At 44.1% G+C, this 19,196-nt stretch overlaps 1 protein-coding gene across 4 annotated transcripts; it reads right to left on the bottom strand.

Moving 5' to 3' along the window:
• Positions 1-631: 631 nt before the first annotated feature.
• CNR1 (cannabinoid receptor 1) lies at positions 632-18,257 on the bottom strand. 4 transcript variants are annotated; one of them, XM_088053509.1, is made up of 4 exons: positions 18,071-18,257; positions 10,848-10,940; positions 10,344-10,400; positions 632-5,339 (listed from the first exon to the last, which is right to left on the bottom strand). In XM_088053509.1, the coding sequence occupies exon 4, from the start codon at positions 5,276-5,278 to the stop codon at positions 3,857-3,859; it is 1,422 nt and encodes a 473-aa protein (XP_087909635.1). In that variant the 5' UTR covers positions 5,279-5,339; positions 10,344-10,400; positions 10,848-10,940; positions 18,071-18,257; the 3' UTR covers positions 632-3,856. The 4 variants fall into 4 exon arrangements, with proteins under 4 accessions (XP_087909635.1, XP_087909633.1, XP_005518251.1 ...); XM_088053507.1 differs by lacking the exon at positions 18,071-18,257 and adding an exon at positions 17,122-17,220; XM_005518194.3 differs by lacking the exon at positions 10,344-10,400.
• Positions 18,258-19,196: the final 939 nt, after the last annotated feature.

Genomic DNA, 19,196 nt, shown 5'->3' with positions numbered 1-19,196 from the left:
AATCCCACAAAGCTTGACAACCTGTTGTCAAGTTGTTTAAGCAGTTGTTTCAGAATCTGACAGACAAACTTATAAACAAAACGTAGAGCACCAGATCGTGGGATGAGGCAGCATCATCACATGGCTCCCTCAGTTATCTCAAAATTTGGAAAACAAAAAAGCAGAGGAATACTTTTTCTCCTTGAATAAATAACAGTTTAATTACATTATAGAAATAAAATATGATATGGTAGGAATACACTGGAAATCTTACAGAAATACTATTCTGCTACTGGTAAGTAAATGGTCAAAGCTACTTTTCATGACAATCTGAACAGTACTTGTGTACAAACTATTATACAGGTTGCTAATGAAAAATATTGCAACAGTTGCAAGAATGTTACCAGCTCAAACAAACATCTAATGATACAATATTCTTCTAAGAGGAAGTAATAATGTTAGATTTACAGACAATAAAGAGTTATGTTCTCCACTTTGAAACACTGGAAATAAAAACCTCAGGTAATCTGATTTCTTTACCTCATATTATCACAAGGAAAAATTTTCCTTTCACTGTGAAACAGCATCCCAAGAGACCCTGTAAACAGTTTATTCAAAGGTGGTATCTGAGATGTCACAGCAACTTCAACAATTTTCCTAGTCCACAATTACAGACTTTTTAGGCCACTGGTTGTCTGGTTGTACAGATGACTTTTTTTCTTTTTTTTTTTTTTTCCACTTATTTACATACATTCAGCCAAATAACAGCAGGTAGAACACGCTGTTTATCTCACAATAGACACACTAAAATTGTCATCAAAAGGCCAGTGCTAGATGTGGGTAGTGATTGCACAGCACTGAGGAGATTATATCATACAAATATACAATTAGACTGTCGAGAATCTAACTCTGCACACGTGTGACACAGATGGTCTTCTCGGTAGATACGTGACACTTGGAGTTGGTACATACATACGTAACTGCAACTAGCGATGATGACGATGGTGGTGATGATGATGATGATGATAGTGGTGATGATGATGATGTGTGGTGGCTGTGGAACACAGTATCGTTTGGCTGTGCTATCACTAAGTGAAGGTAGCCAACTGCAAATTAGGAATACCTAAAGCTGAAATGTAAGTACAGCTTATCTTGGAACGACAGCAGATTTTTCTAATGAAAGAGTAGTTCTACTTAGTGTGCAACATGTAAGGAAATTGTTGCCAACTCTTTAATAAATGGTTCTAAGTGAACCGATGCAGTTCCCAGAGCTTTAGAAAAACTCATTATGCAAATGAAGATACTGATGATAGACGATAACATTTCACAGGATGCTATTTCTTATTATATCAGTAAGCACCAAGTTAAGTGCCAAGACAGCCCCATTGTCCCATGATTTATCGTAAAATTTAGAACTTGAATGCACAACAAAATTCCACAAAGTTTGCATTTAATTCACAAGAAGACAGTTTCAAAAATGGCTCTTAAAATACCCTTAACAATTCAAATGGGCTTTCCCCCACTCCTCCAAGAGGACTGCTTTAGGATGGACTAGACCTAGACATAAGATCTTTCAGGAGGACGACATCCTCTGGGAATTCTCTGCAATCCACTGGTTTTGGCTGACTGCAGTGGGCCCCTCAAGTGTGGTGCCCTCCCATCACACAGGTAAGCTGCAGGGGAGGTGGGTGGAGGAGGAAAGTACCCCCATCTCTTCCAGCTGTTGCTCAGCACCTCACCTGGTCCAATCTTATCTTAAAACATGCCACCCCTCATCAAGCCTAAACTTGGAGCCACTTGCACAGAGCCACGGGCTGAAAGGGGCTGGGTGTTCGTTCAGCCGGCTGCTCTGGCCTGCACTAAGGGAGCCAGAGAGCCAGGGCTGTCACCCCCTCTCTCTCCCTACCTAAGCACAAGGAGGGCAGTATGGATTTGGCTCTACTTGCCCTGTGCCATGAAGAAAGTCACCCCTATTGCAGCAAGTGCCAAGCAGCTAAAGGACTAAAGCTGCGTTTTCAGCTATTTTGGCAGAAATCAGCCAGAAGGGTGAGGGAACGGTCTGAAAAAGCAAGGCAGCAGAGAAGAGGATCCCAGACCTTATGACTCAGAACAGAATCACAGAGTATCCATGCCTCAAAGACTATCTGGTAGCATGTTCCTTGTGACAGTCCTGGGCTGCAGAAACTGTGCCACCATGGAACAGTCACTATTTTCCTTCAGTAACTTCTTCCTGGTAGTGTCAAACCTTGTCAGTGGTTTCAGAGAGATGCACCTCATTGCAAGCTATCAGATTTGAATACTCGCAGCCTTAAAACAAACTCCATTTATTCCTGGCTTTCTCAGCCTTCAGGAACACCATCAACAGCCACAGCATGTCAGTGCGGGCTCATTCCATGCTCTCTGCCTCTCATTTCCCTTTATTCTCAAGTGCAACTGAAAGGTTGCTTCCTCTAGCACATGGATACACATCTCAGCGTGGATCGAGATGCTCTTAATACGGTACTTTCACCAGTAATCAATTGGAAGAACTCAATTTTAGAAACAGAATTCATGTGCAAAGCGTGCAACAAGAAATAGAGTTACATTTGGTCATAGTGTCCAATCTTAGCTATGCTACCATGACTCACACCGGTTAGTATACTTACACACACACACACATACACACACACACACACACACACACATACACACACAGAGATATTTATTTATATACACGCTCACAAAATAAGAAAATGTCTGACAATATTTCCTCCTCTTTTAGTGAAGACGAGAGTTTGGCATCTCAGGCTCTGAATCTGCTTAGACCTGGGATACAGGAATGTGACACACTTCAAGTATACGTCGACTGCACAGTGATAACATCGCACATTGAGTCTGACACATGCTGTCTTCAGTGGTCCAAAACCAGCACATGGCTTAAAACCAGATGCCCACTAAAGGAGCCAAAATCCAGGACCCTTGCTTTTCAGTGTTCGTATTCACGCAACGCCCAAGAGCAGGGCAGTAGTCTGTGCAACCATAAATCCTTCTGTATAAACGCAGTGGTATTTAAAAGTCTGAACCAGTGCATTCCTTTCTCACATTCCTCCTCTATTCCTCTGTTGCTGTTAGTCTCATATGCATGTGAAAGTAAAAGGTAGTGGGGAAATAATTTTAGTAGAAGAACACAAAGCCTCTCCTCTAAGTCCACAGAAGACCACTAAAAGTGTAAAATTTCCAAAATATCTCATAGGAATTCTTCAAATACAGTAAGTGTTTTCAATGGGGTTTACATATCACGTTTCACGTTATTTCCACGGAATTCTACCTCATCACTTTGTTTAATCAGACAAATATCAATAACACATAATAAAACAGCACACAATTCACAGGACACGACACGTTTTACAAAACCTCTAAACTCAGCACTGCTTTTGGAAAAGATCAGAAACTCCTATTACTTACAGACATGAAATACATTTCACATTGAAATGAACAGCATGATTACAAGGCGTTTTTTTCTTATCTGATGGTATTGGTTTAGGATGTGTTATTTTTCAATTAGGTTTCACAATTCTTCACACCCCCAAAGGAATGACTGCTAATCTGGTATTTTCTCTGTGCTCTTTCAGGAAACATTATTATTCAGTAAACACCTTTTGAGAAAAACTTGTGAAAATTTAGCTAGAATCCCTAATTGTAAAACCTGAAGAACTGGCTGACGGTAATGCTCTTAACACAATCATTGCTCAGCTTACAATGACAAACCAAAAAATACTACAGGAGGGTAAAAACACGTTAAGCCATGGGTTTGGTTTTCTCTGTTGTTGATTTTTTAAAATTTTTATTTTTTTTTAAACTTAAATTTCTTTTCTCACAATGCTGAGAAGTCTCTGACTTACAACGCTTCAGCAGTTGTGTCTGTGGAGACAGACATGGTAACTTTGGCAATCTTAACTGTGCTCTTAATGCAGCTCTCGGCAGCCCTGTGCACGTTCCCCGCGTTGTTGGCGTGTTTGTGCTGGCAGTCAGACTCCATGCTGTTATCCAGGGGCTGCGCGGTCCCTTCGCAGGTGGGGAACATGCTGCGGAAGGCGTGTCGCAAGTCCTTGCTCCTCAGAGCGTAGATGATGGGATTCACTGTTGAATTCAGCAAACAGAGCATGCTACAGAAGGCAAAGATAGTCTTGATCAGCTTGTTCATTTTCCCAAAGACATCGTACACCATGATGGCGAGGAGAGGGCCCCAGCATATGATTAAAACAACTAGGATAAGGACCAAGGTTTTGGCTAACCTGATGTCCATACGAGTTTGATCGGGCCTAGTGATCTGTACCTTACCATCCTCCGTCGACTGAATGATTATGCTTTTCTGCGTGCCTCGCTGCAACATGCGAACAGCGTGGCTGTGAGCCTTCCACAGAATGTACATGTAGGCATAGACAATGAACAACAAGAGGACGCTGGTGACCCCGATCCAGAACATCAGGTATGTCTCATCGATGAGGGGGAATATGTCCGAACAAACAGAATTGAGCTTTTTGCAGTTCCAGCCGAGCAGAGGAAGAACGGCTATTACGATGGCGATGGTCCACATCACACAAAATGCTACGACAGCCTTTGGTCGGGTAACAATCCTTTTATACGCTAGCGGCCTGTGTATAGAGATGTACCGGTCTATTGCCGTGAGGAAAAGGCTACCTACAGAGGCGGTGAAGGAGGCTGTAACTCCACCCAGTTTGAACAAGAAGACATTGGGGCTATCCTTACGGTGGAAAACATGGAAATCCACAAAACTGTAGACAAAAATCACGCTGCCCAGGAGATCAGCCACAGCCAGGCTGCCGATGAAATGGTAGGAGGGTCTACACCGGAGGCTTCGGGAGTGGAGGATGACACACAGGACGAGGAGGTTCTCTAGGACTGTGAAGGTGCCCAGGGTGAGCGACAGCACGGCGATGGCCAGCTGCTGGCTGGGGTTCAGGATCATGAAACACTCCATATCCATAAAGTTCTCCCCACACTGTATATTCTCCTCATTATCCTTAAAAGTGGACAGGGACTTGTTGTAAAACTCTGTGATGTTGACCTGCTCTGAGGGAATAATGCTCAACAGGGAATCATCTCCTCCAGTCATTTTTTCTTGGAAAGGATCACCCCTGAAGGAAGAAAGAGGGAACTTCTGGGGGTAGTACCCCAGCTTGGATGCCATGTCGCCTTTCATGTCTTCGTACTGGATATCGTTGGAGCCCACGTAAAGAAGATCTGTCGTGATTGTTCGGAAAGTTGTATCTGCGAGGCCATCTAGAATTGACTTCATAACCCCAGTCTTGTTGGTTTCAGAGATACTTGGGGGATGAAAAAACGCATCGGAGGAAATCCTATATGGGGAAGAGATCAGACTTCATTAACAGGGAGACAAACTCCACGGACAATTTAGCTGAACTGTGTCAAAGAAAATCCACCCTTCTCTGGTATTCAGGGCAGGTCCTAGCTTTGCCACTGCGGGAAATCAGGGTGGGTTGAGCACTTAGAAAGAAATCACCTGGATTTCACTAAAACTGAATTACACTAAGAAGTGATGTGAAAAACAGAGGCATGGGGAATTGAGTGTTTCACAGGAAAACAATTTTCATTTCTCATCAAAACTTTCTGAGCTGCTTTACCAGAAAGATATTTTTCTCAGCTTCTGATTGCAAAGTACCTTGCAGACCAATATTCCTTGCTTCATTTAGATAATACCAAGTGTCACTGCAGGGGCAGCACTAAACTGAGTCACCACCTCCATTGTTTTTCTTTCAAAAGGCACTGAGGGTTTTGAAAAATTCGCAACAGAGGCAATGAGGACAGAGCCATGCACTCCAAATTTCACAGTTCACCCAGTATGCCTATGTATATTTATTATCCTGCTATAACAATCTGAGGTCTATTAACATCCTGAATTTGCTACTGCAAATTTTTTAGCAAGGTATTTGATTAATAAATATATAGCTTCATTACACTCATACATAGAGATTGCTCTATTCCTTCTTCTGCTAAGCAAACTAAGGTACTGGAATGTTTGAGCAATATGAAGGAGGTGGGTTACTTAGCTCTGTCCACAGTTTCAGGAAAAGATGACCAGCCCTGTTAAGTCAGTGAGAGAATCAGTGATCTGCTCTGTACACACCAGAAGATTCAGTCAGTTCAAGTTTGCCTAGATAAACATGGCACTAAATTTATGCAGTGGCTAAAATTCCAGGCAAAAGGGATCAGGAACCACTGCTTCTGTGAGAAGCATTGTAATATAACTTGTACCCCTGGGGACACCCTCAAAACATTCTGTCCCCTTCAAAACTGGGGAGACCCAGCAGAAGGACCCCAAGTAGCCAGTGGTCTCTGAGATCTGTCAAGTACAGTCTTTGCTCATGGATGGTGACTAATTGTGGGGAACAACTCTTGGTCAGGGTTCCCTTGGGAGAGGACCCCCCTTCAGCACCTGAGCATGCATCGACATGCAAGACAAGTCCTACAGCTCTTGTTATGCTGTACTCCTTTATACTAATTTGCCAATAGAAAATGCCTTGAATATGGATTGAACATCTGCTTTAGGGCCCCCTTCCACCACCTCAAAGGATGAGAGTGGTCTGAATACAAATAAGAGCCAGAATCACTCCTCTTGTGTGCTACAAATATTCTGCATCTGGTATGGGACATCTCAATGATTAATCAGCAACAGGAGCAAACCAAGCTTCTTCTTGCTTTTAGTATGGAGGAAATTGTTGCACTCACGAAATCCTAGATGCCAGTACATAGGCTTGTGCTGACTTAACCTGTTCACTTTACACAACTGACAATAAATGGTCAGAAAGGCTACATGAGTTTATCTGCCAAAATCAGAGTACTGATCACCCCAACTCCTAAAGAGAAGACATGCACAGTAGGTACCAGTGTTCTCTTTTCCCATGAAAACCATGTAGGAAGGAAGAAAAGAAAGCCTCTCTACAACAATAGCAGTACTTAAAAATATGGGAAACCATGAGCATTTCCAAAGAAGCAGAGATCACTTGGCTGATGATATATTTATACTGCCCTTATAGCATATGAACACTCAAGACTTTTTCCATAGCTCTTTAAAGTTTTGCCTTTTATAAAGCAGGCCTGGACATTGATTATTAAAGTGAATATATGAACTTAGACCTTCAGAAGTCACTGCAATTCCAATGCTGAAAAAAAGTATGAGTACAAACAACCCTTACTGGGACAGTTGCAACACACAACATATACTGGCTGAGTCAGCTTTTGCAGACACAGTTTGCTCAGCAAATAACAATTATTAGACAGACAGACAGACAGTATTAAGGAATTTAATTCTGAGGGCGTGAGCAGTGAAGGAGGGAAATGTCACAGAAGCATACATTAAAAATGAACAGCAATCATCTAATATGGAAGGTACTTTTCTGTTTTATAGCTGTTCCTAGAGAATTTGCAGATGTTACACGCTGAAAAGATGACTCTGCTGAAAAATATGCTTTAGGTGAAGTCTGGTAACTTTAAGCTTGGCATTGTAACACCATTTTAAAACCAGAAGTGAAGAATGTGTTATTAATTTAAAAACTACCAAAAAATATTAAATAAAAAAGTAGTTCTATAAATATGTAAAGATTGCTGTGGTATCCTCTGCTATTCAAGCTTATTTTTGACAGAAGAAAGAGAACCATTTTAATGAGTAAAGCCACAGCCCCATGTCGAGAAGATTATGTCTGAGGAAAGCTTCATAAATTGTATTCAACTGAGCACTTCTGCTAGACAGACAAACAAATCGTTATGAGGTAGCTGGTCCCTGCTGGAGCCATGTCAAGTACAGACTTCCTCAGAATTAGGTGCCATGCAACCCCTACCTTTATTTGAAATACAAGTGAAAGAACACGAATTCTTGTGTGCTCTTTTGAAGGTGGCAGTGAGTTATGTGACAATATCACTACACATGCATATGCTATGCTAACAACACGGTTAACGGGATCAGGAGAGGCAAATGTGACTTTGAATGTTAATGACTTTTTTTTCCCCCTGTATTTTTACATTGAGATTATTACAGTAATTTTTACCTTATTGTCTCTGCAAAGAGAGTTTTCTTTGAGAGTACTTGGGAGTTCATTAGTAGTGTAGTTTAGGCTTTGGGGGATGCTGCTAACATTAATTTTGGTTTTGTTTGCTGCTGGGAATATCCTAATTGGAAATTTCTAGCAGTATGTGTACATGCACCTATTCAAGCTGCAGTTGATTTTTATTAAAGTTGCAGTAAAACAACCACTTGCCTGATCTGGAACTACACTTTACAGAAAATTCATTTATTTTAATTTAGATACTAGCTTATCCCAATATAAGCTCACTACTAAAATGCACTGAAGATATCAGCGAGGTTTTCCATAGCGGTCTGGTGAAAACAAAACTGGACCTTTGGCCCTGCAGATATCACAGGGTACACAGATATCACAGTTGCTACACAATTTGACATAGAAAGAGAAGACATGGCAGAAGCAATGGTCTTGTTCTTTTCATATGGAGAGGTGCACATGCCAGTGCCACACACATTTTGTCTCTGAGCATTTCTGTCCAAACCTGGAGTGCTGAGCAGGCAGTGCCCCTGGAAACAGACACCCCATTCCATCCAGCCACACTGCTCTTCACAGCTGGCTTCAACACAATCCAAACCCATCCTGCCCAAGACCCATGACCATCTCCACATGAAATACTCCAGGAGCCACTCTGGCTTCTCAGAGCTTCCGCAGAGAAGTGTCCCCTGCACACGTTCATCCTCTCTCCATGGGGCTGGAGTGACAGCTGTGTGCTGCAGAAAGCTTCCCTCATGGGCAGAGTGGCAGTAAGGGAGAGCCTCCCTACTCTGCCAACTCTCCTGCCCTGCTAGAATTCACTCTTCCAACTTCTTTGAGTTTTCAAAGCTCTCAGCTTCATTCCTTCCATAAATGAGCTCTACTACCTCACTCATTTTAAAACAGCTTTTAAAAGACTGAAACATTAATTAAATATGAAGGAGAGGCTGCATCAACACTGGCACTCAAAAATTTTGATGTATTTCCACAACTGCATGCAGCAATTCACAGCAAGTACTGTATTATGACCGCGGATAAGAATTAAACAACAGAGAAAAACTTCAGGATCTTTTATCTTGAAGACCAGACCAGAACAGTCATAACTGAGCACCATTTTAGACCTTTCTCCCACTATCCAGCAGCTGTTGATGGGCACTGCCAGACCAGCTGTGCAAAGTGACTGCCACTAGATGGAGTGGCTTTGACAAACTCCCGGCTTAGCTGTCTGCAGTGACTTGTGCTCAACTGCTTCGGCCCTCTTTTCCTGCCTACTTTACCAGGGATGGAACACATGAGGTGTTAAATATCACCTGAAGGTTGAAGACACAACTTCCTAAGGCTCTGCCTTTAAAATGAAAGAATTAGTGAAGAGTTGAGGGGGAAAGCCTTACTAGTGCCCTCCACTGTGTGGTTACATATAGCCCCTAAAAGATGCTTGGATATCAGAATATAAATACACTTCAGGTAAAATAAATAATACATAGTTCATAAGAGGCTAGTAAATTATCATCAAGGACAACAGGAACAATTATACCTCCTCCAGACTTCTTGTTGGTCCACAAGACCAGTTCACTTGGGGAACAAGAACATGACTTCATTAAAATGCTATTATCTATCTTTTCCTACTGTTCCGGGATAGAAGGAAAGCTGGAAAGTTATCATTGTCTACAAAAAGAGCTGAATTTGTTACAATTTTCAAACCAGGATGATTGATAAAGCAATTTTAATAGCCTGAATAGAAAGAGTGAGTATTTATGCTCTTCCTCAGAAAGTAATTATGAGCAATACAATGATGATACTGATAGCTGCAAAAATGTTGACACTGCAAGAAAGGAATCAAAACAAGAAAGGGAAATCCACAATCAAACCCTTTTAGCTTCCATTTTAGAAAATATTTTGATCTCCATGTCTATACATTTCTTCTAAGATAACCATAGTTAATTAAGAACAGGCTAAAGGACAAGGAAGAAGAATTCAAACAATTTCTGAATGCATAAAAATATATGCATTATATATTGCATACATATGCACTCTCCTTATTTACACCTTGTAAGGTTCTAAGTCATTCAGGGAAGGGCATTATCTTCTGGTAAGTCTGCACAGTGCCCAGTACACTGGGACTCCTCCCAAACTGGGTCCACAAAGTACTCCCACAGGAGAAACAGCAGTAATTTACACTTGCATGCAGTCAGCTGTAAAACTGTTAGAGAAATGAGTTCTACCATGGTAACTGTTTGCCTCTAGGAATTAGAATTGTCCTATAAAATGAAAATTTATATGGCTAATAGTTACCTTATCCCATATGGTGATGGACAATACAGCTTCGAGGACAGAACAAGGTTTCCAAGCCTTGGAGATAGAAATGTGTAGACTGAGAAATGGCACTCTCAGACTCAGTAACACCAAGCAAGGAAAAAAACACATGCTGAGAAGAATGCGAAGGCAATGTTACCCCTATCCTATTTACTGGTTTACTACTCCATCTCCAAAACTGTGCTGCTCCTAGGCTAAAAATGGCAAATATGCTGTCACTCCTAATTCAGGAAAACTTGCACTCATTTCAGTCAGAATTTTCTCTGTGTGAGGGATCGGGAAGGAGCACAGATGCCAGGAGAGGAGCAAATAAGGGATGTTATCTTCCAGATACAGCGAGGCACTATCAGCTATGGGTTAAACTAGGGCATGCAAGTAATGAACCCAATTTTGTACTTATGTAACATGATCATATCTTCGGCAAGTTGAACCTTAATTAGCAAGAAGGCACAGCTACATGGTTATTTGTTTTAATTAACATACCGTTTGCACACTAGCAGGATAAGGACTGGACTGTTCCAATTTGTGGGCCAATGGCTCCTATGTGACACCCCCCAGCATCCAGCAGTTGACAACCTGAACGAAAAAAAAACAAGGGAGAAAACAGGGTGTTAATCAGTGATGGACAATATTTTTAAAAGGAATAGTATTATTTCCTCCCTCCAAATTTGGCAAGATGTGTGTACCAGTTTCAGCACAGGTAATTTTGTGGTACAGAGAAAAGGAGGCTGCACCTTATGTCCCAAACAGCCAGTCTAAGATCATGAAGATTCAAAAGCAAGGCTGAAGCCCCGCTCCTTCTGGTTCAGGGGAAGGACCAAAACTTTGCTCTCTGTGACCCAGGTGAGCATGCTGTCAACCTCTACATCCTGCTGCCCATCTCTAAGCTGCTCGAGTTGTTCCATGCTGGATTGAGTGCTAAACATCTGGAAATAACGGCACTAACTGATATTCCAAGAGGCAGGGTGCATGCCTGATGAGAGGCTTAGCTTGAAGCCCTTCCTCTGAATTAAGCAAACCAAGGGTGCACCTCCTGCATCCCACACAGATGCAGAGGAGGAAGAGCAGGGGCAGGTGCCCCATCTTTGTGAAAAATCTCCTGAGGTCACGCAAAACTCCTCAGCTTGTGAAATACATCCCCTTATACATACATTTCCTGTTTGTCCTGTAGACAAGGTGAAGTATTGAAGTTACAAACCAGACAGGGGACCATCAAGGTCACACTAGAGCTACCTGCTCTGCCCAGCTTTTGGAAGAAGGGACGGAAGGCAGAGGTGGCGATTGTAAAACTGTAGGATTTAAAGATTTTCCACAGTTTACTTCCTATTATCTTAATTACATCTAAAGATAGAATTTTGAAAGAGGATGAGGAGTCTTGCTGAAGTATGAAAGACTCAGATAAAAGGAAACAGTGAAGCCATCGTGACCTGGCTGCTTGCTTAAAATCAGCTCCAGTTTAGGGACTGTTTCCCAAAAAAGGACTTTCTATTCTTCTTCTCCAATAAAGCAGAATGAGTAGGTAATATAAAAAGTTTGATACAATGCTATGGGACTTACATTTTAAAGAAAATGGAAGAGAACTCATTAAGCTGGTTAATTTTGAACTCTCAAACTTTTTCACGGAAGAGTTTATCTTGGATTTTAAAATTCCAACAGAAATCCTGTCATCTCCAGCCTCTTTTCCAGCCATTCTCTAATGCCAAAACGTAAAGGCAATTATTGCTGAGCAGAATTTACATAAATGTTAAGTGGAGACAGAGAAGCCCAGCCAGGTGGAAATGAGACGGGCTGAGCACTCAATCTCCTGGAAGTACCTGGAAGAAACGGCAGCTTAGTACACAAGATGTAGTTTAAGGGAGAGAAGTCATTTGAAACAACAGAGCAGGACAAAAAAGACCAGGCTCCATTGGATGCTAAATGCTAAAGGTCTCCAGAAGAATGTAATGTCTAGAGAATCAAACTGGAGGAAAACCACACTTATTAGGAAGAAAAGAGATAGAGAGAACCACTCCTAGAAAACAGTTTCCATGCAATGGCCAGAGCAGAACACAGAAGGTCACAAATTTGTTGCAGAAGAAAATATTAGTGAACTTTATTAAAAGATTTAAGGTTTAGAGACAGAAAGATAGCAAAAACATCAGGCTCCAGGGAGAACTCTCATAAACCACAAAGAGTGTATGTCTGCCTTCTCATCCCCCTGCAACAAACTGGCTGTAACAAGTTTTAATTAAAGAAATCATGAGATAGCAAGGAGATGCCGAGAGCAATGGTAATGTGGGTTAAGTTATTGGTGTGGTAAGGATTGGCAGGAGAGAGGAAAGATAACTACTGAACCCATACTAAGAATAAGACATCTCCAGGTGAGACAGGGGCAAAGTGTAGAAAGGTAAGAAAGGAAGACCCAAGTGGAAGTGCCTCAGTGAGGCAGGGATACAGATTTTAGAGAAAGAGAAGAATTGCCTTTGTGATAGGCTGGAGGAAAGCGTATCAGGTGAAGGAGAAAATTCACGAGAGAAAACCTCCCTCCTCTCCTGAGCTGTGCGAACTTCAGAGACACCTCCATAAGCTAAAGGATATAGCTAGTGGGATTTTTCAGATCTCACCATACAGAAAGAACAGATCCACTGCTCGCTCTGCAGGCAATGACTTGCTCTTTTGAAAGTCCACTTCTGATCTGCATTCAAACGACAACGGAAGATGCAAAGGGCTCCGAGAAGCCATCTTTGGTAAGGTCAGAGAAAAGGACAGCACTGATACTTGGGACCAGGCTGCGGACACGCCGGTTAGCTGAGCAAATCTGGCCAGGGACATTAACAAAAATCAAACTGCTTAAGGAAAATGATACAGGATACGGAGATCAAAGGTGGAAAGGAAGAGAGTGCTCAAATGGAGTCATTGAGTGACCCATATGGTGGAAAAACACACCAAAAGTGAAAAAGAGGTTCACAGGTAATGACAAGTGCACAGAAGGCCAGCAACACATTGCAAAGCAACACCCCTTCTACCTCAGTCTTCAAGAGTCTGCTTCTCCTGCATTCTTTTTTTAGGCCATCAAGTATTGGCAACGCTCAGAAGCTAAGATAAAAAGGCTTTTGGCAACTGTGATGTCCCATGCCACCAGCATTAGCAAAGGACAAAAATATGCACTCCCAATTAAAAAATGAAAAACATTCTTTTATTTCTGGAGCTTAGGCCTTTCCTAAGATTTAAATAAGCTCAGATAACTGTCTTCATAGTTACATTCACAATATAATGATATTCAAATATACTGCCTTCACACACACAAATAACTTGTGAAATTATTTGCCAGCATATTAAGCCACTACACCAGATTGCTTGGCAATGGTGTATGTCTTTGAAATACGCAGATGCTCTTCTTTTTTTAAAAAAAGGAGAGAGGGAGGGAAAAGAAGTGAGAAAGAATTACAGTAGAATTTGATATCCAAGTAGCAGAACAACAAATTGTGGAGAGACTCCAACCAATATTACATCAGACTTGGAAAAATAGCTAAAATATACTGAGGGATGAGTTACGCCTTTATATATATATAGGTATACTTCTATGCATAAACTTACAAATAGACATAAACAAAAAAACCACATGCCTAGAGGAAGAACTGAAGTCTCACAAACCCTGCAGTACGTCATGCATAAACTCAAATTTCAAGTGCTAGAGTACACGCAGACAAGCTACAAGTGTAGGTACAAAAAAATATAGGCAAGATGATTGCTGAACAACCTTTTGAATTCCCTTATACACAGCCCTTTTGGCTAAATGCAAGGATCTAAAACTAATATATCTATCACTGAGATCCTGTAAAAGTTTTTTGCATGTATATATATATACACATATGTCACCTAATATTCCAGGTATGTACATAGTCTGGACTTCAGTGCTGCATTCCTTAAAACAGTGGTACAACTGACTAAGAGCAGTGATTTCTGAGGTCAGCAGAACAGGAAGGTGGGAGCCCGCCAAGATCCCAAACACAAACTTTGAAATGTTTCCTAAAATGCAGAAAGATGAAAACTACTCCAGTGAGGGCTGAAAGGGAATTGACAGTACAGACCTGCTCCTGCTCAGTACTTGTAGTGAGTAAACACACCTTTCTTAAGAATATATAATTGCCATAAAAGAGGTTAACACAGAATGAGGTACTATTTGATGCCATCTAGCCTCAATCTATACAAGCAATACAACATCTGAATTGTCTAAAACATCCACCTTCACTAACAGTCCAGCCAAGGCATAAGAAGTGAACAACATACTAACATGCACTGTAATGAAATACCTATTTTGTCTGTAATTTGGATGTGGCCAGTTTCACCAAGAGAGAATATTCCTACTGCAGAGAGGCAGAACCGAGCTCGGGCTGTGCATCACCGTAATGCCCCTGCATGAGGCACAAACAGCAGAATAAAATGTGCTCCGACCTTATGTTGTAAACCAAATCATTTTTCATGGGCAACAATGGCACCTTCGGGAAAAACGGGAAGAAAAAGAAAAAGTTCTTTCTAACAAGAAATTGATTTATAAGTAATTATAGCCATTTCAAAATGACAGGTCATAGCTGGTTTCAGTAATCATTAACAAAACCACACACTTTCAAAGGGTGTGAGTTTTGGGGGGAAATCCTTATCCCACCAGCAGTGATGGGATGTGCACTTCTGGCAGCAGTACGGTGTCAGTCTAGAAATGGAGACACACAGAGCAGTACTGAGAAGACAAGTTGTCACATTTTTAACTTTGCATTAATAACAAATGCTCTTGCCGTCTATTCTGGCACATTTGCAAGCTTGCTTTTAGGTACAAGGGACTTGCATGCATTTCCACTGTAGATAAGAAAACAAGAGCAGCCTAGTTATGATTAAAAGGGTCTATTTCCCTCTGCCTTCTGTCTTGTGTGTCCATCTGCATAGCTGCTTTGAACTTGGCCAAATCCCAGTGCTAGGGTCGCCCACAGTAAGAATTTTAAATCATCAGCAGACTGAATTTGCTGCTAGAGAAGAGAAAATTCTCAAAATTCTCACCTAAATGGTCGATGAGTGGTTTTATAGAACATTCGTCATGTTACATAGTCTAAACTCTTTGGGAAATTGCAGCAAAAAAATCCTTTACTGTTTCATGAGGACTATCAAGATAAAGACAAAATAGACATCTGGAAAGAAATGAAGAGTAATCACCATTGAGAAAAATGAATTCTGCAGATGCCTAGGTAGGTTACTGTATGACTAGAGAGGTCACAAAGTTTGTATTTGAGAAGTTACAGTAATTTCTCTTTAAACCATGCAGAATTAGAGAAACTAGGTGAGCGGAAGACAGTGCATGAGACCTGCAGAATCAAGAATGGCAATGTATTCATAAAAACCTTGGGCAATACTAAATTAATGTACGAGTTTGGATTCTTAAGTCTCCTCAGCTCAATAGAAAACCATGTCAGCTCTCCCTCTCTAGTGCGTAGCATTTTCAGCACCAAAATTCCCAGTGGGATGACAGTCTGCAAGCATTTTGAGACGGCCACAGTAAAGGCTGAAAGTCAAATATGGCTTCAGAAAGAAAGAAAAAAAAAGAAGTTATTTCTTTCTGAACTTCTGCTGCCCAATCAAAAACTTGTAATAGGGGAAGTTAAAGAAAGGCTTGCATTGGCTAAGACCTGTCAGTCCTTCAACAGAGCATAAAAGCCTTTAATGTGGTCCTTTATGCAACTGAGCTCGTATCATTCATCAAAGAAAAACAGCCAGGATCAAAGGCATCCACTGGCTCGTCCTCACAGTACTATAACCTGCTTCCACCTTCACCTTGAGTTTTATAGGTATTTTGATTCCATTCCTGTGAGTTTAGGTATCACAGAATGGTCAACGAGCTAAATTCTCAGCAAATAAGTCAATTTTCTTTACCTAGACAACTTTTTTTCCCCTTCTGGCAATAGGTGCCTGCTGGCACAGTCAAACAATTATTGCTTTTATGAATTCTGCTTTAAAATGGTTTTATTCAAATGGTTCTGCCTCTTATTCCAAGGACCAACAGATAATAAAGCAAAGCTGTTACTCGTTGCCACAAAACTAATTTTAACCTCAAGCAAATCAGAAATTACACATTCATCTTCTGAACTGTTTAAAGATGTTACGTTCATTTCTTTTATGACTGATTTAATAAACTCTGCCACATAATAAATATTCCTACTATAGTCACAGGGCTTTTTCCTCTTCTTGAGAAAGAAAAACCCATGCTGGTGGTTGATATGAGGTATAATACGAAAATAATTAAGCACAGCCAAGTAATTTTTGCAATGCTGTACATTTTGTTATTGAACATCATATTCAGTATCGCTCTGATTCTTCGCCTTAACAGCAATGCCACCCCCAGCAGAGAATGCCATATTCCTTTAAGAAAGGGTGAACAATAACAATGAAAACAACATGATACATGTAAGAAAAAAATGAAAAAAAAAATCCTACACCTTTAGCAGGTTATAAAAGCTACACTGTTTTTGTGGGGTTTTTTTAAGCCTCCCTAATAGATACTCAAGGAGAATTTTGCTATCTGGCTCTGTTATATATGTCCCTTTATCTCCTGAAAGAAAAAAACATGTGACAAAACTGTTAATATTATCATTTACTGTCAAAGAGAAAATAACAGCGATGACAATTTTAGAGAAAGAAGGAAAACTATGGACTTCATCTTCTGACACCATTTTACTTAATCAAACTGCAATCACAGTAATGAGCTCTCTCCTACCAAAGGCTTGGTACATACCTCATCCAGGGGTGTTCTCAGTGGAGATCTGCAGACGTCTTTGAGACAAAAAGATGCCCATTTGAAATAGGCCCATCTGGTTACACAAAATTATTTCTCAACAGATGAAGATTTCACATGTCAAACGCTGCATGAAGTTTAAAAGTCTCACTCTTTTTCAGCTCTTTCTCCCCCGGGCTTCCAAATTTCAGACAAAAACAAACCAACCAACAAGCCCTGCCGGGATATTCTGAGGATGCTGGACGACTAAGTGACATTTTTTAACGGAACATCACTGCGCACAAAATTGCGAACCGCCTTTTATTTCTCTTACAGCCTCAAAGACAGAGTTTTGAGAGGAAAAGTGCACGGGCAAGCCGGACCGAACGCCACCCGCTGTAAATCACCAGCGGGTCAGGACGAGAGGAAAAACCTCCGATGTCAGATAAGGTCCTGTGGGAGCACGGGAGGCTACCGGCTCCGCGCACAGAAGAATGGACGCGTGTTAACCATAACGCCACCAGCCGCCCGCACCCCCGCCCGCTGCTGGGCTCCCCTCGGCCGCCGGGTGCCCACTCCTCCGGCCGGGCTCGCCAAGCCAAACTGCGCTCCCCGGACCACCGGCTTTTCCCGGGTGGCCGCCGGGCTACCTCCACCTCGCCCCGGCCGCCCGAGGCGGCGGCGCGGGGCCGTGCCCGGGGCAGAGACCCGCGCGGTGCCCGGCCCCCGCCGCAGCGTGGGTCGCGATCGCCGTGGGACGCGGCGGCGGATCACGGGGAGGGATGCTCCGCAGGCAGCCGCCTCCCCATCGCCCGTTCCGCCGTCGGGGCAGCCGGTGTCATTCCCCGAAAACCCCCCTCCCACCCACGCCGCCAACAAACTTTGAGGGGGACGACGGGTCCCTGGCCCCCGACCGGGGGGCACCCGCCGCCCTCCCCTGGCCCCCCCTCCTGCCCCGCGCCGTCCTTACCCTCCGCACGGCACCGGCCGCGATCCCCGCCTGCTCCGGCCGCGCCGACCCCCGGCAGGGAGCGGGAGCGCCGCCCCACCCGGGCACCCCGGCACTGGGGAGCGCCGAGGAGGCGGTGCCGGTGAGGGGAAGGAGGAGGTGGGAGACTTCTCCCCCCGGCTGCCTCCCCTTCTTCGCTTCCCTCCCCTCGGCGCCTCCTCTCCGACCACCGCCGCCCTCGCTCGCCCGGCTCAGGCGGCGCTCCGGGCTCCGCCGCCCTGCCGCCGCCGCTCCATGTGCCGCCCCCCCCCCCCCCCCCCCCCCGCCCCCCCCCGCCGCCGCCTCGGCGCGGGGAGGCAGCGCGGGAGCCGCCGGGCGCCCGGCGTGGCTCCGGCACACGCCGCCGCTGCGTCCCCCCCGCCTTCCGCCCCGCTCCGGTCCCATTTATGAAGCCCGGCGCCCATCACGTGTCAGTGTGTGCCTTTTGTCCCGGCCCTGGCAGCACCGGGGCGGACAGGCGGCGCTGGCCAAACTTCGCCCCGGGGGAGGGACACGGGAACACCGGGGGACACCGCAGGGGCGGGTGGCGGAGAGCGGCTCCGTTTCGGGCCGTGCCCCACCCCGCGCCCCGCCGGCCGTGGGCGCTGCCCGGCCGAGAGCCCCGCCGTGCCGGCGCCCCGCCGCCGCGCCCCCCGGCCGGGCGCGGGGGAGCGGGGCCGGGGGAGGCGGCGCGCCCGCCCCCAGCCAATGTGGAAGGCAGCGCCTCCTCCGGCCCGGGGGGGCGGACGGCGCATCCCCGCCTCGGGGACCCGGCCCGGCCCCGCCACCCGCCCGCACCGCCTGGGGACAGCGGGGACCGGCTCCGCTCTCGCCCCGGGGCCGCGGGGTTGGAGCACCCAGGGGACTGCGGAGGTTGGCGGCTGTGGCTGCCCTCGTGGGGCGTCCTTTCCCCGTCCCAGTATTTCCTGTGTAACACCAGGGGTTTGACATAGTTTATTTCCCTTTTTCTCGCTACCCCTGAGTCCCGCCTTCGGTGTTTTCGGGCTTACACCACAGCCGTCATGGCAGCCCTCAGAAGTGCTGGGGATTCCCTCATCTCTGAGGGGCGAAATGGCTCCAAGGGTGGACAGGCAATGGGCATAACTGG

The sequence above is a fragment of the Pseudopodoces humilis genome, chromosome 3, assembly GCF_049639895.1.
Source record: "Pseudopodoces humilis isolate 2021_Gansu_Grassland_sample_001 chromosome 3, ASM4963989v1, whole genome shotgun sequence".
Taxonomy (NCBI): Eukaryota; Metazoa; Chordata; class Aves; order Passeriformes; family Paridae; genus Pseudopodoces; species Pseudopodoces humilis.
The sequence above is the reverse complement of the archived record's forward strand: the minus strand, read 5'-3'. Positions and strand labels throughout refer to the sequence as shown.

Excerpts from the sequence above, each read along its gene's own strand:
- CNR1 (XM_088053507.1), bottom strand. Across the intron at positions 10,401-10,847 it reads ATCCTGCTAGTGTGCAAACG|GCTTGGAAACCTTGTTCTGT; the intron begins GTATGTTAATTA and ends TCTATCTCCAAG. Across the intron at positions 5,340-10,343 it reads CCATCACCATATGGGATAAG|GATTTCCTCCGATGCGTTTT; the intron begins GTAACTATTAGC and ends TTCCCCATATAG.